At 49.0% G+C, this 27,651-nt stretch overlaps 1 protein-coding gene across 2 annotated transcripts; it reads left to right on the forward strand.

Annotated features, from left to right (window-relative positions):
* Positions 1-210: 210 nt before the first annotated feature.
* Positions 211-26,984, forward strand: LOC141075475 (hyaluronidase-1-like). 2 transcript variants are annotated; one of them, XM_073562550.1, is made up of 4 exons: positions 211-667; positions 9,726-10,629; positions 25,587-25,676; positions 26,087-26,984. In XM_073562550.1, exons 1-4 carry the CDS (start codon positions 486-488, stop codon positions 26,402-26,404), a joined length of 1,494 nt encoding a protein of 497 aa, XP_073418651.1. In that variant the 5' UTR covers positions 211-485; the 3' UTR covers positions 26,405-26,984. The 2 variants fall into 2 exon arrangements, with proteins under 2 accessions (XP_073418651.1, XP_073418652.1); XM_073562551.1 differs by having other exon boundaries at positions 211-455.
* The last annotated feature ends 667 nt before the right edge of the window (positions 26,985-27,651 follow it).

Here is a 27,651-nt window from a genome sequence, read left to right on the forward strand (position 1 = left end):
CATACAATTTAACCGTTATTTATAGTGTCCTCCCTTATAATATTTAGCGTTCTCCCTTGATATATACAGTAGTGTTTCGTCATGTTACATTGTGAGTGGAGACAATATACTTGAAATCAAGAGTTGGGACTGAATGAGCAGCTACAGCCAAGAAGTGACAGAAGTGAGGGAGTGAAAGAAGAGGAGAAAGAGGGAGGAGTAGAAGGGAGGACTCCAGAGAGGAAGTGCCATCACTCCAGTGGTTTCCCCTGGGGAGAACATGCAGTGACCCCATACACCGGACGGCCACAGCCTGAAGCAGGAGGGTGAGGAGGGAACAAACTAAAAGGTGACAACCACCAGGACAACGCCGGAGTGTATAAAACAATTCACCGGGAGTTCAGGATCATCAATGACGGAAGGTCCACAGATCACATCACACGGTCACCGGGAACCAAAAAGTCATAGATGATATTGTGAGTAAAACACGAGACGATATACTGAAGATGAGGAGTCTGGGGGCGAGAGGGAAAAATGGTCATAACAGAAGGGAGGAAGTGAAAGAGGAAGAGAAGGAGGGAGGCGTCCAAGGGAAGACTCCAGAGACAACCCGCCACCACTCCAGGGCTTTCCCCTGCGGCGGGCAGAACAGTGACCCCAGCACCGGGCGGCCACAGACTGCAGCAGGGTAAGGAGGGCGAACCGGTCACCAGTATCCGACAACTCACAGGTTCTACCGCACGGTCACCAGTATCCGACAACTCACAGCTTCTACCGCACGGTCACCAGTATCCGACAACTCACAGCTTCTACCGCACGGTCACCAGTATCCGACAACTCACAGCTTCTACCGCACGGTCACCAGTATCCGACAACTCACAGCTTCTACCGCACGGTCACCAGTATCAGACAACTCAAAGCTTCTACCGCACGGTCACCAGTATCCGACAACTCACAGCTTCTACCGCACGGTCACCAGTATCCGACAACTCACAGCTTCTACCGCACGGTCACCAGTATCCGACAACTCACAGCTTCTACCGCACGGTCACCAGTATCCGACAACTCACAACTTCTACCGCACGGTCACCAGTATCCGACAACTCACAACTTCTACCGCACGGTCACCAGTATCCGACAACTCACAGATTCTACCGCACGGTCACCAGTGTCCGACAACTCACAGCTTCTACCGCACGGTCACCAGTATCCGACAACTCACAGCTTCTACCGCACGGTCACCAGTATCCGACAACTCACAGATTCTACCGCACGGTCACCAGTATCCGACAACTCACAGCTTCTACCGCACGGGCACCAGTATCCGACAACTCACAGCTTCTACCGCACGGTCACCAGTATCCGACAACTCACAGCTTCTACCGCACGGTCACCAGTATCCGACAACTCACAGCTTCTACCGCACGGGCACCAGTATCCGACAACTCACAGCTTCTACCGCACGGTCACCAGTATCCGACAACTCACAGCTTCTACCGCACGGGCACCAGTATCCGACAACTCACAGCTTCTACCGCACGGGCACCAGTATCCGACAACTCACAGCTTCTACCGCACGGTCACCAGTATCCGACAACTCACAGCTTCTACCGCACGGTCACCAGTATCCGACAACTCACAGCTTCTACCGCACGGTCACCAGTATCCGACAACTCACAGCTTCTACCGCACGGTCACCAGTATCCGACAACTCACAGCTTCTACCGCACGGTCACCAGTATCCGACAACTCACAGCTTCTACCGCACGGTCACCAGTATCCGACAACTCACAGCTTCTACCGCACGGGCACCAGTATCCGACAACTCACAGCTTCTACCGCACGGTCACCAGTATCCGACAACTCACAGCTTCTACCGCACGGTCACCAGTATCCGACAACTCACAGCTTCTACCGCACGGTCACCAGTATCCGACAACTCACAGCTTCTACCGCACGGGCACCAGTATCCGACAACTCACAGATTCTACCGCACGGTCACCAGTATCAGACAACTCACAGCTTCTACCGCACGGTCACCAGTATCCGACAACTAACAGCTTCTACCGCACGGTCACCAGTATCCGACAACTCACAGCTTCTACCGCACGGTCACCAGTATCCGACAACTCACAGCTTCTACCGCACGGTCACCACTATCCGACAACTCACAGCTTCTACCGCACGGTCACCAGTATCCGACAACTCACAGCTTCTACCGCACGGGCACCAGTATCCGACAACTCACAGCTTCTACCGCACGGGCACCAGTATCCGACAACTCACAGATTCTACCGCACGGGCACCAGTATCCGACAACTCACAGATTCTACCGCACGGGCACCAGTATCCGACAACTCACAGATTCTACCGCACGGTCACCAGTATCAGACAACTCACAGATTCTACCGCACGGTCACCAGTATCCGACAACTCACAGATTCTACCGCACGGTCACCAGTATCCGACAACTCACAGCTTCTACCGCACGGGCACCAGTATCCGACAACTCACAGCTTCTACCGCACGGTCACCAGTATCCGACAACTCACAGCTTCTACCACACGGTCACCAGTATCCGACAACTCACAGCTTCTACCGCACGGTTACCAGTATCAGACAACTCAAAGCTTCTACCGCACGGTCACCAGTATCCGACAACTCACAGATTCTACAGCACGGTCACCAGTATCCGACAACTCACAGCTTCTACCGCACGGTCACCAGTATCCGACAACTCACAGCTTCTACCGCACGGTCACCAGTATCAGACAACTCAAAGCTTCTACCGCACGGTCACCAGTATCAGACAACTCACAGCTTCTACCGCACGGTCACCAGTATCAGACAACTCAAAGCTTCTACCGCACGGGCACCAGTATCCGACAACTCACAGCTTCTACCGCACGGTCACCAGTATCCGACAACTCACAGATTCTACCGCACGGGCACCAGTATCAGACAACTCAAAGCTTCTACCGCACGGTCACCAGTATCCGACAACTCACAGCTTCTACCGCACGGTCACCAGTATCAGACAACTCAAAGCTTCTACCGCACGGGCACCAGTATCCGACAACTCACAGCTTCTACCGCACGGTCACCAGTATCCGACAACTCACAGATTCTACCGCACGGGCACCAGTATCAGACAACTCACAGCTTCTACCGCACGGTCACCAGTATCCGACAACTCACAGCTTCTACCGCACGGTCACCAGTATCAGACAACTCACAGATTCTACCGCACGGTCACCAGTATCCGACAACTCACAGATTCTACCGCACGGGCACCAGTATCAGACAACTCAAAGCTTCTACCGCACGGTCACCAGTATCCGACAACTCACAGATTCTACCGCACGGGCACCAGTATCAGACAACTCAAAGCTTCTACCGCACGGTCACCAGTATCCGACAACTCACAGCTTCTACCGCACGGTCACCAGTATCAGACAACTCACAGCTTCTACCGCACGGTCACCAGTATCAGACAACTCACAGCTTCTACCGCACGGTCACCAGTATCAGACAACTCAAAGCTTCTACCGCACGGTCACCAGTATCCGACAACTCACAGCTTCTACCGCACGGTCACCAGTATCCGACAACTCACAGATTCTACCGCACGGGCACCAGTATCCGACAACTCACAGCTTCTACCGCACGGTCACCAGTATCCGACAACTCACAGCTTCTACCGCACGGTCACCAGTATCAGACAACTCACAGATTCTACCGCACGGTCACCAGTATCCGACAACTCACAGATTCTACCGCACGGGCACCAGTATCAGACAACTCAAAGCTTCTACCGCACGGTCACCAGTATCCGACAACTCACAGCTTCTACCGCACGGTCACCAGTATCCGACAACTCACAGCTTCTACTGCACGGTCACCAGTATCCGACAACTCACAGCTTCTACCGCACGGTCACCAGTATCAGACAACTCAAAGCTTCTACCGCACGGTCACCAGTATCCGACAACTCACAGATTCTACCGCACGGTCACCAGTATCCGACAACTCACAGCTTCTACCGCACGGTCACCAGTATCCGACAACTCACAGCTTCTACCGCACGGTCACCAGTATCAGACAGCTCAAAGCTTCTACCGCACGGGCACCAGTATCCGACAACTCACAGCTTCTACCGCACGGTCACCAGTATCCGACAACTCACAGATTCTACCGCACGGGCACCAGTATCCGACAACTCACAGCTTCTACCGCACGGTCACCAGTATCAGACAACTCAAAGCTTCTACCGCACGGGCACCAGTATCAGACAACTCAAAGCTTCTACCGCACGGTCACCAGTATCCGACAACTCACAGCTTCTACCGCACGGTCACCAGTATCAGACAACTCAAAGCTTCTACCGCACGGGCACCAGTATCCGACAACTCACAGCTTCTACCGCACGGTCACCAGTATCCGACAACTCACAGATTCTACCGCACGGGCACCAGTATCCGACAACTCACAGCTTCTACCGCACGGTCACCAGTATCCGACAACTCACAGCTTCTACCGCACGGTCACCAGTATGAGACAACTCACAGATTCTACCGCACGGTCACCAGTATCCGACAACTCACAGATTCTACCGCACGGGCACCAGTATCAGACAACTCAAAGCTTCTACCGCACAGTCACCAGTATCTGACAACTCACAGCTTCTACCGCACGGTCACCAGTATCCGACAACTCACAGCTTCTACCGCACGGTCACCAGTATCCGAAAACTCACAGCTTCTACCGCACGGTCACCAGTATCAGACAACTCAAAGCTTCTACCGCACGGTCACCAGTATCCGACAACTCACAGATTCTACCGCACGGTCACCAGTATCCGACAACTCACAGCTTCTACCGCACGGTCACCAGTATCCGACAACTCACAGCTTCTACCGCACGGTTACCAGTATCAGACAACTCAAAGCTTCTACCGCACGGTCACCAGTATCCGACAACTTACAGATTCTACCGCACGGTCACCAGTATCCGACAACTCACAGCTTCTACCGCACGGTCACCAGTAACCGACAACTCACAGATTCTACCGCACGGTCACCAGTATCCGACAACTCACAGATTCTACCGCACGGTCACCGGTATCCGACAACTCACAGCTTCTACCGCACGGTCACCGGTATCTGACAACTCACAGATTCTACCGCACGGGCACCAGTATCCGACAACTCACAGATTCTACCGCACGGTCACCAGTATCCGACAACTCACAGCTTCTACCGCACGGTCACCAGTATCCGACAACTCACAGCTTCTACCGCACGGTCACCAGTATCCGACATCTCACAGATTCTACCGCACGGTCACCAGTATCCGACATCTCACAGATTCTACCGCACGGTCACCAGTATCCGACAACTCACAGCTTCTACCGCACGGTCACCAGTATCCGACAACTCACAGCTTCTACCGCACGGTCACCAGTATCCGACAACTCACAGCTTCTACCGCACGGTCACCAGTATCCGACAACTCACAGCTTCTACCGCACGGTCACCAGTATCCGACATCTCACAGATTCTACCGCACGGTCACCAGTATCCGACAACTCACAGCTTCTACCGCACGGTCACCAGTATCCGACAACTCACAGCTTCTACCGCACGGTCACCAGTATCCGACAACTCACAGATTCTACCGCACAGTCACCAGTATCCGACAACTTACAGATTCTACCGCACGGTCACCAGTATCCGACAACTCACAGCTTCTACCGCACGGTCACCAGTAACCGACAACTCACAGATTCTACCGCACGGTCACCAGTATCCGACAACTCACAGATTCTACCGCACGGTCACCGGTATCCGACAACTCACAGCTTCTACCGCACGGTCACCGGTATCTGACAACTCACAGATTCTACCGCACGGGCACCAGTATCCGACAACTCACAGATTCTACCGCACGGTCACCAGTATCCGACAACTCACAGCTTCTACCGCACGGTCACCAGTATCCGACAACTCACAGCTTCTACCGCACGGTCACCAGTATCCGACATCTCACAGATTCTACCGCACGGTCACCAGTATCCGACATCTCACAGATTCTACCGCACGGTCACCAGTATCCGACAACTCACAGCTTCTACCGCACGGTCACCAGTATCCGACAACTCACAGCTTCTACCGCACGGTCACCAGTATCCGACAACTCACAGCTTCTACCGCACGGTCACCAGTATCCGACAACTCACAGCTTCTACCGCACGGTCACCAGTATCCGACATCTCACAGATTCTACCGCACGGTCACCAGTATCCGACAACTCACAGCTTCTACCGCACGGTCACCAGTATCCGACAACTCACAGCTTCTACCGCACGGTCACCAGTATCCGACAACTCACAGATTCTACCGCACAGTCACCAGTATCCGACAACTCACAGCTTCTACCGCACGGGCACCAGTATCCGACAACTCACAGCTTCTACCGCACGGGCACCAGTATCCGACAACTCACAGCTTCTACCTCACGGGCACCAGTATCCGACAACTCACAGATTCTACCGCACGGTCACCAGTATCCGACAACTCACAGCTTCTACCGCACGGGCACCAGTATCCGACAACTCACAGCTTCTACCGCACGGTCACCAGTATCCGACAACTCACAGATTCTACCGCACGGGCACCAGTATCCGACAACTTACCGCACGGTCACCAGTATCCGACAACTCACAGATTATACCGACAACTCACAGATTCTATCGCACGGGCACCAGTATCCGACAACTCACAGCTTCTATCGCACGGGCACCAGTATCCGACAACTCACAGCTTCTACCGCACGGTCACCAGTATCTGACAACTCACAGCTTCTACCGCACGGGCACCAGTATCCGACATCTCACAGATTCTACCGCACGGTCACCAGTATCCGACAACTCACAGCTTCTACCGCACGGTCACCAGTATCCGACAACTCACAGCTTCTACCGCACGGTCACCAGTATCCGACAACTCACAGCTTCTACCGCACGGTCACCAGTATCCGACAACTCACAGCTTCTACCGCACGGTCACCAGTATCAGACAACTCACAGCTTCTACCGCACGGTCACCAGTATCCGACAACTCACAGCTTCTACCGCACGGTCACCAGTATCCGACAACTCACAGCTTCTACCGCACGGTCACCAGTATCCGACAACTCACAGCTTCTACCGCACGGTCACCAGTATCCGACAACTCACAGCTTCTACCGCACGGTCACCAGTATCCGACAACTCACAGCTTCTACCGCACGGTCACCAGTATCCGACATCTCACAGCTTCTACCGCACGGTCACCAGTATCAGACAACTCACAGCTTCTACCGCACGGTCACCAGTATCCGACATCTCACAGATTCTACCTCACGGTCACCAGTATACGACAACTCACAGCTTCTACCGCACGGTCACCAGTATCCGACAACTCACAGCTTCTACCGCACGGTCACCAGTATCCGACAACTCACAGCTTCTACCGCACGGTCACCAGTATCCGACAACTCACAGCTTCTACCGCACGGTCACCAGTATCCGACAACTCACAGCTTCTACCGCACGGTCACCAGTATCCGACAACTCACAGCTTCTACCGCACGGTCACCAGTATCCGACAACTCACAGCTTCTACCGCACGGTCACCAGCATCCGACAACTCACAGCTTCTACCGCACGGTCACCAGTATCCGACATCTCACAGATTCTACCGCACGGTCACCAGTATTCGACAACTCACAGCTTCTACCGCACGGTCACCAGTATCCGACAACTCACAGCTTCTACCGCACGGTCACCAGTATTCGACAACTCACAGATTCTACCGCACGGTCACCAGTATTCGACAACTCACAGCTTCTACCGCACGGTCACCAGTATCCGACAACTCACAGCTTCTACCGCACGGTCACCAGTATCCGACAACTCACAGATTCTACCGCACGGTCACCAGTATTCGACAACTCACAGCTTCTACCGCACGGTCACCAGTATCCGACAACTCACAGCTTCTACCGCACGGTCACCAGTATCCGACAACTCACAGATTCTACCGCACGGGCACCAGTATCCGACAACTTACCGCACGGTCACCAGTATCCGACAACTCACAGATTATACCGACAACTCACAGATTCTATCGCACGGGCACCAGTATCCGACAACTCACAGCTTCTATCGCACGGGCACCAGTATCCGACAACTCACAGCTTCTACCGCACGGTCTCCAGTATCCGACAACTCACAGCTTCTACCGCACGGTCACCAGTATCTGACAACTCACAGCTTCTACCGCACGGGCACCAGTATCCGACAACTCACAGCTTCTACCGCACGGGCACCAGTATCCGACAACTCACAGCTTCTAACGCACGGGCACCAGTATCCAACAACTCACAGATTCTACCGCACGGGCACCGGTATCCGACAACTCACAGCTTCTACCGCACGGTCACCAGTATCCGACAACTCACAGCTTCTACCGCACGGGCACCAGTATCCGACAACTCACAGCTTCTAACGCACGGTCACCAGTATCCGACAACTCACAGCTTCTACCGCACGGGCACCGGTATCCGACAACTCACAGCTTCTACCGCACGGTCACCAGTATCCGACAACTCACAGCTTCTACCGCACGGTCACCAGTATCCGACAACTCACAGCTTCTACCGCACGGTCACCAGTATCCGACAACTCACAGATTCTACCGCACGGTCACCAGTATCCGACAACTCACAGCTTCTACCGCACGGGCACCAGTATCCGACAACTCACAGCTTCTACCGCACGGGCACCAGTATCCGACAACTCACAGCTTCTACCGCACGGTCACCAGTATCCGACAACTCACAGATTCTACCGCACGGGCACTAGTATCCGACAACTTACCGCACGGTCACCAGTATCCGACAACTCACAGATTATACCGACAACTCACAGATTCTATCGCACGGGCACCAGTATCCGACAACTCACAGCTTCTATCGCACGGGCACCAGTATCTGACAACTCACAGCTTCTACCGCACGGTCTCCAGTATCCGACAACTCACAGCTTCTACCGCATGGTCACCAGTATCAGACAACTCACAGCTTCTACCGCACGGTCTCCAGTATCCGACAACTCACAGCTTCTACCGCACGGTCACCAGTATCTGACAACTCACAGCTTCTACCGCACGGGCACCAGTATCCGACAACTCACAGCTTCTACCGCACGGTCACCAGTATCCGACAACTCACAGCTTCTACCGCACGGTCACCAGTATCCGACAACTCACAGCTACTACCGCACGGTCACCAGTATCCGACAACTCACAGCTTCTACCGCACGGTCACCAGTATCCGACAACTCACAGCTTCTACCGCACGGGCACCAGTATCTGACAACTCACAGCTTCTACCGCACGGTCACCAGTATCCGACAACTCACAGCTTCTGCCGCACGGTCACCAGTATCCGACAACTGACAGCTTCTGCCGCACGGGCACCAGTATCCGACAACTCACAGCTTCTACCGCACGGTCACCAGTATCCGACAACTCACAGCTTCTGCCGCACGGTCACCAGTATCCGACAACTCACAGCTTCTGCCGCACGGGCACCAGTATCCGACAACTCCCAGATGTATGTCCCGCAGTGTCTGACAACTCTCAGCCTGTCCATGTTCCCTGGTATCTGACAACTCTCAGCCTCTCCATGTCCCCTTTCTTTAGGTCAGTGATGGTCGTTCTCCTGGTCTTCACGCTGCTCACACTCCTGGAGTTAACTCTTGCCGGTCCAGCATGTCTCCTCCCTGGAAGGCCTTTTGTGACGGTGTGGAACGCCCCGAGCAGCCGGTGTTGGGACAAGTACAGGGTGGCTCTGGATCTGAATCCCTTTGACATTGTTGTTAATGAGAACCAGTCGTTTGTGGGCAGCGAGATGGTCATCTTCTATATATCTCAGCTGGGCCTCTATCCTTACTATGACAATGATGGCGACCCTGTCAATGGTGGCACTCCCCAAAATGCCAGCCTTTCGGAGCATCTGAAAAAAGCTTTTGATGACCTTAATGCGACAATAGTGTCTCCAGACTTCACAGGTGTGGTGGTTGTGGACTGGGAGAGCTGGAGGCCTCTATGGGTTCGCAACTGGGATACAAAGTCCATCTACCAGCAGCGTTCTGTGGAGCTGGTGAGGCAGCGGCACCCACAATGGTCGGATGAGAAGGTGAAGAAAGAGGCAGAGAAGGAATTTGAGGAAGCGGCTGCAATGTTCATGGAAGACACCCTGAACTTGGGGTGCAAGTTTAGACCGGGCGGATTGTGGGGGTTTTATGGTTTTCCTTCCTGCTATAATAATGGCTATAAAAACTCAAGTCACAATTACACCGGAGAATGTCCCCCAGTCGAGGTGGAGCGGAACGACCAGCTGCGGTGGATGTGGAGATCCAGCCGTGCCCTGTACCCCGACATCTACCTGGAACAGTTGCTGAGAAAATCACAATACGTCGGCAGATACGTGAGGTACAGATTAGGAGAAGCTTTCCGAGTGTCCCGTGCGGGGACCGAGGGGCAGATCCCGGTCCTGCCATATGCCAGAATCGTCTATACCTACAGTATGGACTTCCTGGAGCAGGTAAGGAGCTCGCAATCCCTCCTCCAGGAGAGGAGCTGCAGGTCGGTCCTCTACACTGGCTGAATGGGTGGGCTTTTACTGGTGGGATGTCGGAGCAGTGCTTAGCGTATGGAGCTAATCATATGCCCCCAAATTCTTCAGCTCCTCCCATCTCGTATGTTGTTTATTGGCTTACAGCAGATTTTTGGGTAATTGAGGAGTTCCCTGCCCTGACTTATCCCCTTATGTGCGGTCGTTTCCTATTCTAGTCAGTCACTACTGAGGTATTCTGGTCTCTTACACCCTATTCCGAATTATTCTGCAGATTGGACTGCAGTGCCATAAAGATGTATTTTTGGATTTTACCCATAACCTCATGGACGCTTTGTGTCTCGGGGTTTTTGGCACACTGATCTCAGATCCTTGTGATAATTACTTGCCAGATGCCCAATTAAAGGAAATCTCCTTAAGAAGAAGGATGAGCCACATTATTAAGCAGCCACAGGTTTCACGCAATATGGGAAAGAAAAAGGATCTCTGCTGCCGAAAAGTGCCATGTCTCAAACAAGATGTGAAAGCATTATATATTTCACAGGAACTTGAGCGCGATTATCATACTATGAAGAGATTTGTGGCTGATACAGTGCACAGACGGCTCGTGCAGATAAAGGCAGAATGAGGAAGGTACGTGCAGATAAAGGCAGAATGAGGAAAATTTCTGACAGAAAAATTTATCGAATTAAGAAAGCAGCTGTCTAAATCCCATTACAAAGCAGGAAACAGGTATGTGAAGTTGCTGGAGCCTCTGGAGTCCACGAACCTCAAGGTGTAGGATCCTCCAGAGGCCACAGCTGTGCATAAACCTGAATAGTAGGTTTATGCACAGCTGTGGCCTCTAAACCACGCTCACAATTGGACAGTTTGTAGTGGCCCCGACATACATGAAGACTCATTGTAAACCAGTCATGTTTCGTGATCACAACATGCAACCCTGGATGGTCCAGATGGATGGAGTAGTGGATGGTTGGTGGATGGCCACCATGTGTCAACAAGGCTGCGAAGTCAGCAAGGAGGTGCCGGAGTCATGTTTTGGGCCGCAATCATGGGGGGAAAGCTGGTAGCCCCATTAGATGTGAAAATGACCTTGGTAAAGTATATAGTTATTGACAATCACTTTCATCCTTGGTAGACTAAGAAGAATTGCACCGTCCGCAGCAACGTCATCTTCATGTTGACAATGCCCCATCTCATGCTGCAAAGAAACCTTTGAGTCAGGGTCAGCGTCACCACCCAGCGCACCCAGACAAGTGCTGGGGCCCTGGACAAACGGGGTCCCACTTCCTGTCAGCAGGGGCGTAACCTACTGCTGGGCCCAGCGGGTGAGGACCCACCGACACCAGCACATACTTCAGCTGGATGTGGGTCCTCGGACATATGTTCAGGTGACGTGTATAGCAGTGCACAAACCCATCGGGTCCGTGCACGGCAATATATGATGCCAGCAAATCAGAGGCCAGCAGCTGACAATGGTGGGCAGGTGACCAGGGTCACATGTCAGTGACCCCATGTGCTCCTGTTGCACACTGAAGTCGGCTGCCGGCTTCAGAAGAGGACGCCGCACGGAGGGGCAGCGGACAGGAGGCGAGTCTTTTTTTTTTTTTTTTTAGTCAGGGAGTACACAGTGGCTATACTAACTACATGGATGACTATGGGCTGTGCATTATACTACATGTATGACTATGGGCTGTGCATTATACTACATGGATGACTATGGGCTGTGCATTATACTACGTGGATGACTATGGGCTGTGCATTATACTACATGGATGACTATGGGCTGTGCATTATTCTACATGGATGACTATGGGCTGTGCATTATACTACATGGATGACTATGGGCTGTGCATTATACTACATGGATGACTATGGGCTATGCATTATACTACATGGATGACCATGGGCTGTGCATTATACAACATTAACTATGGGCTGTGCATTATACTACATGGATGACTATGGGCTGTGCATTATACTACAAGGATGACTATGGACTGTGCATTATACTACATGGATGACTATGGGCTGTGCATTATACTACATGGATGACTATGGGCTGTGCATTATACTACATGGATGACTATGGGCTGTGCATTATACTACATGGATGACTATGGGCTGTGCATTATACTACATGGATAACTATGGGCTGTGCATTAGACAACATTAACTATGGGCTGTGCATTATACTACATGGATGACTATGGGCTGTGCATTATACTACATGGATGACTGGGCTGTGCATTATACTACATGGATGACTATGGGCTGTGCATTATACAACATAGACTATGGGCTGTGCATTATACTACATGGATAACTATGGGCTGTGCATTATACTACATGGATGACTATGGACTGTGCATTATACTACATGGATGACTATGGACTGTGCATTATACTACATGGATGACTATGGGCTGTGCATTATTCTACATGGATGACTATGGGCTGTGCATTATACTACATGGATGACTATGGGCTGTGCATTATACTACATGGATGACTATGGGCTATGCATTATACTACATGGATGACCATGGGCTGTGCATTATACAACATTAACTATGGGCTGTGCATTATACTACATGGATGACTATGGGCTGTGCATTATACTACAAGGATGACTATGGACTGTGCATTATACTACATGGATGACTATGGGCTGTGCATTATACTACATGGATGACTATGGGCTGTGCATTATACTACATGGATGACTATGGGCTGTGCATTATACTACATGGATAACTATGGGCTGTGCATTAGACAACATTAACTATGGGCTGTGCATTATACTACATGGATGACTATGGGCTGTGCATTATACTACATGGATGACTGGGCTGTGCATTATACTACATGGATGACTATGGGCTGTGCATTATACAACATAGACTATGGGCTGTGCATTATACTACATGGATAACTATGGGCTGTGCATTATACTACATGGATGACTATGGACTGTGCATTATACTACATGGATGACTATGGACTGTGCATTATACTACATGGATGACTATGGGCTGTGCATTATACTACATTAACTATGGGCTGTGCATTATACTACATGGATGACTATGGGCTGTGCATTATACTACATGGATGACTATGGACTGTGCATTATACTACATGAAAGACTATGGGCTGTGCATTATACTACATGGATGACTATGGGCTGTGCATTATATTACATGGATGACTATGGGCTGTACACTATACTACATGGATGACTATGGACTGTGCATTATACTACATGGATGACTATGGGCTGTGCATTATGCAACATTAACTATGGGCTGTGCATGATACTACATGGATGACTATGGGCTGTGCATTGTATTACATGGATGACTATGGGCTGTACATTATACTACATGGATGACTATGGACTGTGCATTATACTACATAGATGACTATGGGCTATGCATTATACTACATGGATGACTATGGACTGTGCATTATACTACATGGATGACTATGGACTGTGCATTATACTACATGGATGACTATGGGCTGTGCATGATACTGCATGGATGACTATGGGCTGTGCATTATACAACATAGACTATGGGCTGTGCATTATACTACATGGATAACTATGGGCTGTGCATTATACTACATGGATGACTATGGGCTGTGCATTATACTACATGGATGACTATGGGCTGTGCATTATACTACATGGATGACTATGGACTGTGCATTATACTACATGGATGACTATGGGCTGTGCATTATACTACATGGATGACTATAGGCTGTGCATTATACTACATGGATGACTATAGGCTGTGCATTATACTACATGGATGACTATGGACTGTGCATTATACTACATGGATGACTATGGACTGTGCATTATACTACATGGATGACTATGGGCTGTGCATGATACTGCATGGATGACTATGGGCTGTGCATTATACAACATAGACTATGGGCTGTGCATTATACTACATGGATAACTATGGGCTGTGCATTATACTACATGGATGACTATGGGCTGTGCATTATACTACATGGATGACTATGGGCTGTGCATTATACTACATGGATGACTATGGGCTGTGCATTATACTACATGGATGACTATAGGCTGTGCATTATACTACATGGATGACTATGGACTGTGCATTATACTACATGTATGACTATGGGCTGTGCATTATACTACATGGATGACTATGGGCTGTGCATTATACAACATAGTCTATGGGCTGTGCATTATACTACATGGATGACTATGGGCTGTGCATTATGCTACATGGATGACTATGGACTGTGCATTATACTACATGGATGACTATGGGCTGTGCATTATACTACATGGATGACTATGGGCTGTGCATTATACTACATTAACTATGGGCTGTGCATTATACTACATGGATGACTATGGGCTGTGCATTATACTACATGGATGACTATGGACTGTGCATTATACTACATGGATGACTATGGGCTGTGCATGATACTGTATGTATGACTATGGGCTGTGAATTATACTACTATGTATGACTGTGGGCTATATACTGTATGGATGACTATGGACTGTGCATTATACTACATGGATGACTATGGGCTGTGCATTATACTACATGGATGACTATGGACTGTGCATTATACTACATGGATGACTATGGGCTGTGCATGATACTGTATGTATGACTATGGGCTGTGAATTATACTACTATGTATGACTGTGGGCTATATACTGTATGGATGACTATGGGCTGTGCATTATACACTGCTCAAAAAAATAAAGGGAACACTTAAACAACAGAATATAACTCCGAGTAAATCAAACTTCTGTGAAATCAAACTGTCCACTTAGGAAGCCACACTGATTGACAATCAATTTCACATGCTGTTGTGCAAATGGAATAGACAACAGATGGAAATTATTGGCAATTATCAAGACACCCTCAATAAAGGAGTGGTTCGGCAGGCGCGGACCACAGACCACATCTCAGTACCAATGCTTTCTGGCTGATGTTTTGGTCACTTTTGATTGTTGGTTGTGCTTTCACACTCATGGTAGCATGAGACGGACTCTACAACCCACACAAGTGGCTCAGGAAGTGCAGCTCATCCAGGATGGCACATCAATGCGAGCTGTGGCAAGAAGGTTTTGTCACGTCACCGTCAGACTCGGGGCCTGCTGTTCCGCCCTCAGCCACTAGGAGGCGACGGACTGTCACGCCGCCCTCGGGCTCGGGGCCTGCTGTCCAGGCCTCAGCTACCAGGAGGCGCCGGACTGACATGTCATCGTCGAATTCAGGGCCTGCTGTTCCGCCCTCAGCCACTGTGAGGCGCCGTGGCTCGCGCCCAAGTAATGGCGGCAACAGTGAAAGGGCTTCTGCGCAGGCTTCTAGTGGACACAGACTCCGCTCCTCTGTCAGTCATGAAGGGGTTGGTGCATCGTCATCAGGTCTGGTCCTGGGGGCGGTCCTGATGACATCATCAGCCCGGGAGCCTGTGAGGGATGACCTGATCCCTCAAATACCTTTGGACTGGGCTTGCAAGCCGCCGGATATATTCTTGGTTCCCCTGCGTGTTACTGTGTGAATTGCTGTTGACTGACTCTGACTTTTGCCTGGACTTCTGACTCTGCTTCTGCCTAACGATTCTGTACCTCTGCGACTCTCCTGGTTTATGACTCTGACTTCGGCCTGGATTCTGACTCTGCTTCTGCCTAACGATTCTGTGCCTCTGCACCTCTCCTGGTTTATGACTCTGACTTTGGCCTGGATTCTGACTCTGCTTCTGCCTAACGATTCTGTACCTCTGCGACTCTCCTGGTTTATGACTCTGACTTCGGCCTGGATTCTGACTCTGCTTCTGCCTAACGATTCTGTACCTCTGCGACTCTCCTGGTTTATGACTCTGACTTCGGCCTGGATTCTGACTCTGCATCTGCCTAACGATTCTGTACCTCTGCGACTCTCCTGGTTTATGACTCTGGCTTCGGCCTGGAATCTGACTCTGCTACTGTCTACTGTTTTTATACCATTTCTGCCTGACTGGTTTAGTCTCGGATATCATTGCCTCTGTGTCCTGTATTGGAACACCTTTCTGGCGACCGTCCTGCTCTGGTCATTGCTCCTATTCAGACAGCACCTCCTGGGCTCTGCTATAAATCCAGATCCCTGTATAGGGGTAAAGGGTATCAGTGTTTCTCGGGGTGCTGTCTGGCTGCAGTCCAGACCACAGGCAGACGTCACAGGTTTGCTGTGTTGGTCAGCGTAGTGTCCAGAGGCTGGAGGCGCTACCAGGAGACGTGGAGGGGGCCGTAGGAGGGCAACAGCGCAGCAGCAGGACCGCTACCTCCGCCTCTTTTGTGAAAGGAGGAACAGGAGGAGCACTGTCAGAGCCCTGCAAAATGACCTCCAGCAGGCCACAAATGCGCATTTCTGCACAAACGGTTAGAAACCGACTCCATGAGGGCCCGACGTCCACAGATGGGGGTTGTGGTCACAGCCCAACATCGTGCAGGACGCTTGGCATTTGCCACAGAACACCAGGATTGGCAAATTCGCCACTGTGCATTATACTACTGTATATAGCGAACTATAGAGGGTGCATTATACTATATGGAGGACTATAGGGGCTGCATTATATTATATGGAGGACTAAGGGGGTGCATAATATTATATGGAGGACTATGGGGGTGCATTATATTATATGGAGGACTGTAGACTGTGCATTACACTATATGGAGGACTATGGGGGGTGCATTATATTATATAGAGGACTATGGACTGTGCATTATACTATATGGGGGTTGCATATTATATGGAGGACTATGGGCTGTGCATTATACTATATGGAGAACTATAGGGGGAGCATTATATTATATGGAGGACTATGGGGGTGCATTATATTATATGGAGGACTATGGGGGGGTGCATATTACATAGAGGACTATGGGGGTGCATTATACTATATGGAGGACTATAGGGGGTGCATTATATTATATGGAGGACTATAGGGGGTGCATTATATGGAGGATTATGGGCTGTGCATTATACTATATGGAAGATTATGGGCCGTGCATTATACTATATGGAGGACTATGGGGGTGCATTATATTATATGGATGACTATGGGTGGTGTATTATACTATAAGGAGGAAAAATAAACAAGATTTCTGATGAACATAGTGGGTGTACTATATAGATGTCAAGGTAGAAATTACAGAAATCGCCACCCACAGTCAGGACAAATAGCTAGACAACTGCATTAAGCATAGCAAACAAACGAGAACAAAAAGCTGTCCCAGAGTCCACAAAGAATTCAAAATTGTATGTCTTTATTAAACAAATCCACATAAAAAGGAACAGACAAACTGCAACAATGAGGCTAAGATGGAAACAGATGAACTCCAGCATAAAAATTGCCCAAGGAGGGCTAGCTCCTAGTGCAGAGAAATTCAGAGGACAAGAAACAAAATGTCACTAAATATAATGCACAGTATATACTTATGGGTAAAATATATATTGCAAGGCTACACTGGCCATTCCCCTGACATGGTTGGTTATGTCATAGATAGGGCAGCATCATCCCAAACCATATCCACATACCCATGGCAGGAAAGAAAGTACCCACGTACAAAAACATCATCATGGAAGCATATCAGAACATACCTCAAGTGAAGTAGATCCTGCACCGAATCAGCCCACCTACCCCGACGCGCGTTTCGGCAAGTTGTGCCTTCCTCAAGGGGCATACCAAAGGGGCAAAGTACGTGGCTTTAAATAACAAGTCACCCGGAAGTCTCATGCGGTGACGTCACCACAGCGTCTGCCGCGCCCCCCGGCCCACGCTCCAGCAAGCCGCCGGGAACCGGAAACACGAGGGGCCCCACGTGATCCGGAAGCCGGCGCACCGCTGAGACACCGGCCAGCAGACAAAGCGGGCACCACGGTGCATGCACCTGCCGCAAACAAAATCCAAAGGGGCCATTTTAAGTGCTGGCACATATATACATAGCGCCATGCAAGCCCCATTACAAGTGCTGGCATAAATACAAATGACCGTATAGGAGCCAGAGCGTGCATACCCACCACAGCAAGTCCGGAGGGACACGCCAAGTGTTAGCACATATATATTGATAATATTAATTCTAGCGGCCATCATGTAGCATCAGGTGGGGGAGACAAAATCACATTAACATACAGAGAGGTGCCTAAACAAATATATATATATATATATATATATATAGGTGCATACATATACAAATATGTAAAATTAACACACTACACATATGTATACACACGACGGTGGATATAGAGATAAGAGTGGCATATATAATAAGATATAGATGTTTCAAAAGACAACAATACATTCAAGATTGTAACAGAGCATTGTAAAGAAATCACACCCTTTGCCTTAAGTACAAGCAAAGTATTGGGTTTACAGGGTCATATACTGACAGTGTACAGACGTGCACAAATATAAAATATCATATACAGGTAAAGCAGTGTATTTAAACAACGTCATGACACATGTCAATAATATATACTGCAAACTCACAATATCTAAAGCCTGGTATCTAAAACACGATATCAGAAACAAAATGCTCACATATATATAGCACCCTGGATAATACCAAACATGCCAACGATAAGTCATAAAACATATCCCCCCAAAAAACAAATGCATACGACAGGCACTCATAAAGAAAAAGTCCATTATGGTACTGAAGATCATAGTCCTCCGTGAATCCAAAAGGAGAATGGAGCAGCACACCCAAGGCACTGATGGTCACAAATATCCATTATTCCGGGATGAAAGATGATGGATATAACAGCACACGTAACTAGATAACAAAAACACTAATTAAAATCCATAAAAACAAAAACACAACATGCGGGATAACATCAAGGTGCAGTGTACTAGTGACTATAGGAACGGCGCAAAGCTTATGTTTTCGTTAAGTCCCAGGGGTTGAATGGTCCCCAGGGTCCAAATCCACCGAGATTCCAACTGACCAAGGCGTTTCGATAAATTACCTCCCCTAATGTTCATATCCAGGGCATCAATCCCCCTAACCCTAAGAAGGGTACTATCGCATTGATGAACAGCTTTAAAATGTCTGGGGATCGTTTTAAGGGTGGCCTCATCCGAGTGGCTCTCAGCAGCTTGAATGCTTAAGACGTGTTCGCGAACCTTAAACTGTCTCGTCGTCATCCCACCGTAGATGAGGCCACCAGGGCAGGTTGTATAGTATATTACATGGCGAGTGGTACACGTAATCCGTTTTTTAATTTTGAATTTTCTCGTGTCTCTTGAATTCCGAAAATCACAGCACCTATCCACGTTGGGACACGCCACACAGCGACCACACGGAGTACAGCCCCCCACAACAGGAATATTCTCCAACAATGTCCTAGATTGCTGTCCTACGTAATGACTTTTAGTTAGAAAATCCCGCAAGTTCCTAGCACGCCTAAACGTAATCAAAGGACGTTTAGGGAGAAATTTACCAACCACCGGGTCCACCTGCAAAATAGGCCAGGCCTTAGTCAGTGCAGATGGCACCCTCTCAGCATACGGGTGAGACGTGGTGATAACCCTACACTGATCGCCACCCTCCGATTTATCGCTATGTTGGTTATATAGCAAACGATTTCGTACAGAGTATTTCGCCCTGTGGTAAGCCTGAGCCAGTGCGCGTGTCCTGAGTACAGAAACAGTGCTAAAAGATACCTGTGGAGCAGGGCAGCAGAGGTGACAATGCGTGCTTCAGACTATCAGTGTCAGGGTCCTGTCAGCACCGGAAAGTAAAGATGCACAGGACCTGAGGACGCTGAAGTTAGCAAGCTGGCACAGGACCTATGGTCATGTGACTGCAAGGGGCGGGGCTTAGCATCCTGCTTTCATAGATGACAGGACACCATACAACAACTCAGAGTCAGGCAAATCGGAGGTCACACACAGTACGGGCAAACAAGGCACAGGAGGGACAAACAGACGGGTGGTCAGACAAAGCCGAAGGTCATACACAAGAGGGCGACGTGGTACCAAGGGGACGAGCAGAGAGAAGTCGGGTCACAAGCAGAGAGTCATACACAGGAGGTAGCGCAGTACAAGAGGGTCAGGCAGAACTCGTAACAGGGACAGAACCGGATCAAAACCAAACAAGCAACAAGTTATCAGGCACAAGGCACACGTACGCACAAGGTCAACTAACTCAGCCGAGGGCAGGAGTATAACTGACACCGGACCCAGGTCCAGTGAGCACTAAATAGCCTCCTGCTGCCAGAGAGAGGCAGCACAATTAACCCATAGTCTAACCAGGACGGGTCAAAGCGAAACCCCGTCCTGGATCATGACATCATGAGTTTGCGGTATATATCATTGACATGTGTCATGACGTTGTTTAAATACACTGCTTTACCTGTATATGATATTTTATATTTGTGCACGTCTGTACACTGTCAGTATATGACCCTGTAAACCCAATACTTAGCTTGTACTTAAGGCAAAGCGTGTGATTTGTTTACAATGCTCTGTTACAATCTTGAATGTATTGTTGTTTTTTTAAACATCTATATCTTATTATATATGCCACTCTTATCTCTATATCCAACGTTGTGTGTATACATTTGTGTAGTGTGTTAATTTTACATATTTGTATATCTATGCACCTATATATATATATATTTGTTTAGGCACCTCTCTGTATGTTAATGTGATTTTGTCTCCCCCACCTGATGCTACATGATGGCCGCTAGAATTAATAAGATAAGATCATCCTTTAATCGTCCCACCATGGGGAAATTCAGAGCATTACAGCAGCAAGGCAGGAACAAGTACAGATACAGATGCATAAAGGCATTACATTGACAGTAGGTAGGTACATATACGGGGAAAAAAAAAAGATATAACCGGACTATCACAACTTTGGATCTATCAGTTCTCTGTTTGGGTCGTTCTCCGTTTTGGACAGTGCTGGTTATACAGCCTAACTGCAGCAGGAAGGAAGGACTTTCGATAGCGCTCCCTCTCACATTTAGGATGAAGTAGCCGGTCACTGACAGTACTGCACATCTTTGTCACGGTCTCATGCATGGGATGGGAATCATTCTGCACTATGTAGCTCACCTTGGCCAGTATCCTCCTGTCGCCTACTTCCTGAACTGGATCAAGGGGGCATCCCAGGACAGAGCTGGCCCTTCTAATCAGTTTGTCCAGCCTATTCCTGTCCCTGGCTGATATGCCACTACCCCAGCATGCCACACCAAAGAAGATGACTGATGCCACAACAGAGTTGAAGAAGGATGCAAGGAGTGCCCCCCTAACTCCAAAGGCTCTCAGGCTCTCCGAGCAGATAAAGCCTACTGTGGTCCTTCCTGTACACTGCATCCATGTGATGGGCCCAGTCAAGCTTATTATTGAGGATCACACCAATATTATCACTATATATGTGCTAACACTTTACATGTCCCTCCGGACTTGCTGTGGTGGGTATGCATGCTTGCGGCAGGCGCATGCGCCGTGGTTCCCGCTGTGTCTGCTGTCCGGTGTCTCGGCGTTGCGACGGCTTCCGGATCACATGGGGCCCCACGTGTTTCCGGTTCCCGGCGGCCTGCTGGAGCGCGGGCCGGGGGGCGCGGCAGACGCTGTGGTGACGTCACCGCATGAGACTTCCGGGTGACTTGTTATTTAAAGCCACGTACTTTGCCCCTTTGGTATGCCCCTTGAGGAAGGCACAACTTGCCAAAACGCGCGTCGGGGTAGGTGGGCTGATCCGGTGCAGCATCTACTTCACTTGAGGTATGTTCTGATATGCTTCCATGATGATGTTTTTGTACGTGGGTACTTTTTTCCTGCCATGGGTATGTGGATATGGTTTGGGGTGATGCTGCCCTATCTATGACATAATTAACCATGTCAGGGGAATGGCCAGTGTAGCCTTGCAATATATATTTTACCCGTAAGTATATACTGTGCATTATATTTAGTGACATTTTGTTTCTTGTCCTCTGAATTTCTCTGCACTAGGAGCTAGCCCTCCTTGGGCAATTTTTATGCTGGAGTTCATCTGATTGCATCTTAGCCTCATTGTTGCAGTTTGTCTGTTCCTTTTTATGTGGATTTGTTTATTAAAGACATACAATTTTGAATTCTTTGTGGACTCTGGGACTGCTTTTTGTTCTCTTGTTTGTTTACTATAAGGAGGACTATAGGGGCTGCATTATATTACATGGAGGACTATGGGGGTGCATTATGTTATATGGAGGACTATGGGGGTGCATTATATTACATGGAGGACTATGGGGGTGCATTATGTTATATGGAGGACTATGGGGGTGCATTATGTTATATGGAGGACTATGGGGGTGCATTATATTACATGGAGGACTATGGGGGTGCATTATGTTATATGGAGGACTATGGGGGTGCATTATGTTATATGGAGGACTATGGGGGTGCATTATATTATATGGAGGACTATGGACAGTGCATTATGTTATATGGAGGACTATGGGGGTGCATTATATTATATGGAGGACTATGGGGGTGCATTATGTTATATGGAGGACTATGGGGGTGCATTATGTTATATGGAGGACTATGGGGGTGCATTATATTATATGGAGGACTATGGACAGTGCATTACACTATATGGAGGACTATGGGGGTGCATTATATTATATGGAGGACTATGGGGGTGCATTATGTTATATGGAGGACTATGGGGGTGCATTATGTTATATAGAGGACTATGGGGGTGCATTATATTATATGGAGGACTATGGGGGTGCATTATATTATATGGAGGACTATGGGGGTGCATTATGTTAAATGGAGGACTATGGGGGTGCATTATCTTATATAGAGGACTATGGGGGTGCATTATATTATATGGAGGACTATGGACTGTGCATTACACTATATGGAGGACTATGGGGGTGCATTATATTATATGGAGGACTATGCATTATACTATATATATAGTATTGTAGACTTTACAATAGAGATCACTCACGTAATGTAAGTAGTGAAATCTTTGGCATTGTACTATACCTATATTTTTCTGCTATATTTCAGCTTCATGACTTGTGGTTTGTGTTAAAGGGGCCCACTGAGACTCTTTAGCCTGGTGCCCCTGAAAACCTAGAACTGGCTCTGCACCAAGTCATTGGCTGCTACGGGTATAATAGTAGAGAAACTCACGGTGCGGCCACCACCCTCCCCTGACCTCAGCCATATTGAGAACCTTTAGAGCAGTGATCCGCAACCTTTCTGACCTCGAGAGGCACATTCCGCTCTGAGAGGGCGTTGCGAACCACATCCAGCTCCCTCCCCCTCACAGTAGTGGCAACCAGAACCCCCATTACGGGTATAATGATAACCAAAGCTTTTCCAAAGACATCACCCCAAAGCAGTAGACGGAGATCCAGTTTTACTCACAATACTCCCAGTCAGTATTTTCCCATCCAGCACTCTCAATACACTGTCACATCCAGCTTCAGGCACCTTCTCCGAGAGGTGGTATCATCCTCTCTCCAGCGCACCATACTTAAATTATTTCTACCCCCCCTACCAGTGTATGTGCATCAGATCTGCTCTTCTGTGCAGGGCTACTCACACAATTCACCATTTTGAGATGTGCTCCTCATACCTGTTTGCTAGATCTGCAGCTAACGCACCAAGCTGGCAGACAGCCGCGAGCCGCAATTCATGGGACCGCGAGCCACAAGTGGCTCCCGAGCTACAGGTTGGGGACCCTGCTATAGGGTATGCTCAGCAGAAGATCTATGAGGGTGGGAGGCCGATCACATCAGAACAGCAGCTCTGGAGGAGAGTCTGACATCCTGCAAGGAAATTAATGCGGAAACTCTCCAAAAACGCAGGAGACCAATGGAGGCCGAGTTGTGGAGGTGAAATCACAGCGGCTCCGATGTGACGTGGAGTCGGCCCGTCCGGAGGTTTCTGATGGAAAAGCTTCTGATGTCGGTAATGTGACGTCTAACGCTGCAGATCCCACAAATCACCGATCTCAGCGCTTCACAACCTGGAAAATGTCCGGACTCTTGTTCTGCAGAAGAATTTGCTGCTTTCTGAGTTTTTTAGTTTTGAAATAAATCCTGTTCTCATTGGGAGATTTGTCCAATAAATGTGATTTTTCCTCTAATGGTCGATGATTGGACATTGTGCGACTCATCTGCATCCAGGGACTTCAGAGCAAACTAGAATTTGTGGAATAATTTGGAATGCGGTGTATGCCGGCTGCTGATGGTGGGTGACTTTGGGCCACAACCATGGTTCCCATGCCAGCTTTCCATGCACTCTGAAGGTTATGTTGCGCAGCCATCCCTTTCTGATCCCTCTTCTCTTATGCTATGGTGTCAGTCTCTACTTTAGTTCTGACATTTCGTTCATGGACCAGGAGGCTGCCATACAGGAAAGTGAAATGAATCGCTGGATCACACAGAATGTCTGTGACCAGTGAGATAATAATAATACATTTTATTTCTATAGCGCCGACATATTCCGCAGCACTTTACATTTCAGAGGGGATTTGTACAGACAATAGACATTACAGCATAACAATAATCACATAGATCATAACAAATACCAAGAGGAGTGAGGGCCCTGCTCGCAAGCTTACAGTCTATGAGGAAAGAGGGGGACACGAAAGGAGGGTGGTAACAGTTGTGAGATGCAAAAACTTAATGCCCTGTAGTATAAGCTGGCCTGCGCGCACCCCTCGCCCCTGGTGGGCTGGCTGCTGCGCTTCTCTGGATCTGTTGTTTCCATGCACCGTTGCTTGTCCGGCATCTGCTCATTTTGTCTCTGTCTTAGGTATTGTCATTGAGATACAGAGTTATCTTGTGAAGCCAGGATTCTTCATACCCTGAGCCATGCATTTATTGATCTGCGTCCTTGTTAACCCCCCACAGGACGATCTCATCCAGACGATCGGGCAGAGCGCAGCTCTCGGGGCCGCTGGGGTCATCTTATGGGGGAACGCTGACTACGGCTCCAGTAAGGTGAGTGTCCCAGTATCGAACGGTCAGTCTCGGGGACTGAGACAAGAAACTGACGCCAGCGCAGCTATAGCGGCAGCTAGCTTTAAGGACGCATGTGAAACGCGCTGCCGCATACTTCATTAGGTGATACCTTTCTGCCATTACTATTTTAAAAGATTTTCTAATAAATATTTGTGATTTGATGAATCTGGAGCATTTCCTCTTTCTTAGAGTGACAGCACGTGTGGCCAGCGCCATGTGCCGCTATAGCGGAGCTGGTTTCACCATTTCTTATTTTCAGTCTCGGGGACTCGCCGCCTTCCTGCTGTGGGGCCCGGTGAATACACATTATACCTCAAGGCCACGTCTGTGCCGGTTGCATTACAAGTTCAGTCCTGATTGTCAGCTCTTGTGTCCATCTCTTATCACAGGAAGCCTGCCTCGCCGTGAAGTCCTATATAGATGACACATTGGGGATGTATGTGGTCAATGTGAGCAGCGGCGCCTTGTTGTGTAGCCAGGCTCTATGTACCGGGAATGGACGCTGCGTGCGACGTGACCCCTCTTCTGAGGCTCAGCTCCACCTGCACCCAGGAAGCTTCCAGATCAGGAAAAACCTGCAAAGTGGAGGCTTCTGGCTCTCTGGACAGGCCACAAAGATGGACCTGTTATATTTGGACACCAACTTCCAGTGCCGCTGCTATCCTGGCTGGAGGGCGGCAGACTGCTCGCAAAGGACAGAGCCCTGACCAGGGGGCCCCAACAACCCATGAGTGGGAACCATACAGCCAGACTTGGACTGGCCCACGGCAGAACAGGAGAATCCTCCGGTAGGCCCCAGTGAAGGCGTGCTAATGAGATAAACAGGAAAAAGAACCATTGGTCCTAATCTGCAATAGGGGCCACAAACCCTGTGGAGAGGCCCTATGCAGAGCAATGAGAGCGGCATGTACATCCCTATTACATCAGGTAATTTCATGATAAAGTGCACTGTGCCACTTAAGGCCTGAGGGGCAATCTGAGGCAGCGGGACAGTAAATAGTATTTAACAATGAAAGTAGTATCTAGAAAAAGACCCACCCCAAACAAGACCACCCCATACCCTACAAGCTTGTTACATACGATTTACTGTCCCGCGGCCTCAGATTGCCCCTCAGGCCTTAAGAGGCACAGTGACTTTATCATGTAACTGCCTGATGTAATAGGATGTACAGCCGCCACCTCCCTGATCTCATCTCTGTAATATCTCTTACTGTTTAATATGTGTTACATGTACGGCTATACTGTTCATGTCCCTGGTCCTGTAATAAACGTCTGCCTTTTACGTTACTCTTTGGATGCATTGCTCCAGTTTTTTCTCTCGTATTGCTACGGCGTGCTAATGAGCAGTGTTATTACACTTGATTCATAATTTGCAGAAAAAGGTATCATCCAATCATTCATTAAACAAGCTAGCCAAATTAATATTACACAGAAGCAAAAGTACATGCGTATGCTAGGGTCAGGGTTGGAGGTATCTGAACAGCGAGCCCCAAGAACCAGGGTTAATGGTGGGCCTTCACCAACCCTGTCTGACACTGCGTAAAACTGACCAATCACAAGGGTCCAGGGATTACGCTATGGAATGTGAGCCAGGATCTGATTGGCTGATCAAGAAGGTAAAAAGAGAGAGATGAGGACCCAGGATCACCAGATCACCGCACAGCGTGAGTATACAGAAGGCCACGATGTATCACGGGGACAAGATACAATGTTTCCTTCTCACATGAAACAAAAATGGATGGCGAAACAACGGATCCACTTACCATAGACTGCAAGGCTAAGAAACGGATCTAGCGGAAATCATTTTTTTTTTTTTTTTAGTCAGACAAAACAAGTTATGTCTGCACAACTCACTGATTCCTGGAGGATCAGTTATAACGGAGGATTACTAGACAAGTGAACATGGCCTTAACTCCAAGGCTGCACTCACTATTCTGCTGTCACCATAGGTCTT

Source organism: Dendrobates tinctorius, unplaced genomic scaffold (genome assembly GCF_039654945.1).
Source record: "Dendrobates tinctorius isolate UK_male_01 unplaced genomic scaffold, ASM3965494v1 ptg000357l, whole genome shotgun sequence".
NCBI classification, from domain to species: Eukaryota; Metazoa; Chordata; class Amphibia; order Anura; family Dendrobatidae; genus Dendrobates; species Dendrobates tinctorius.

Bases quoted from the DNA above. Each gene is read 5' to 3' on its own strand.
- LOC141075475 (XM_073562550.1), top strand. From the start codon at position 486: ATGAGGAGTCTGGGGGCGAGAGGGAAAAATGGTCATAACAGAAGGGAG. The intron at 668-9,725 runs GTAAGGAGGGCG...CCCTTTCTTTAG, and splicing joins CGGCCACAGACTGCAGCAGG to GTCAGTGATGGTCGTTCTCC. The intron at 25,677-26,086 runs GTGAGTGTCCCA...CTCTTATCACAG, and splicing joins CTGACTACGGCTCCAGTAAG to GAAGCCTGCCTCGCCGTGAA.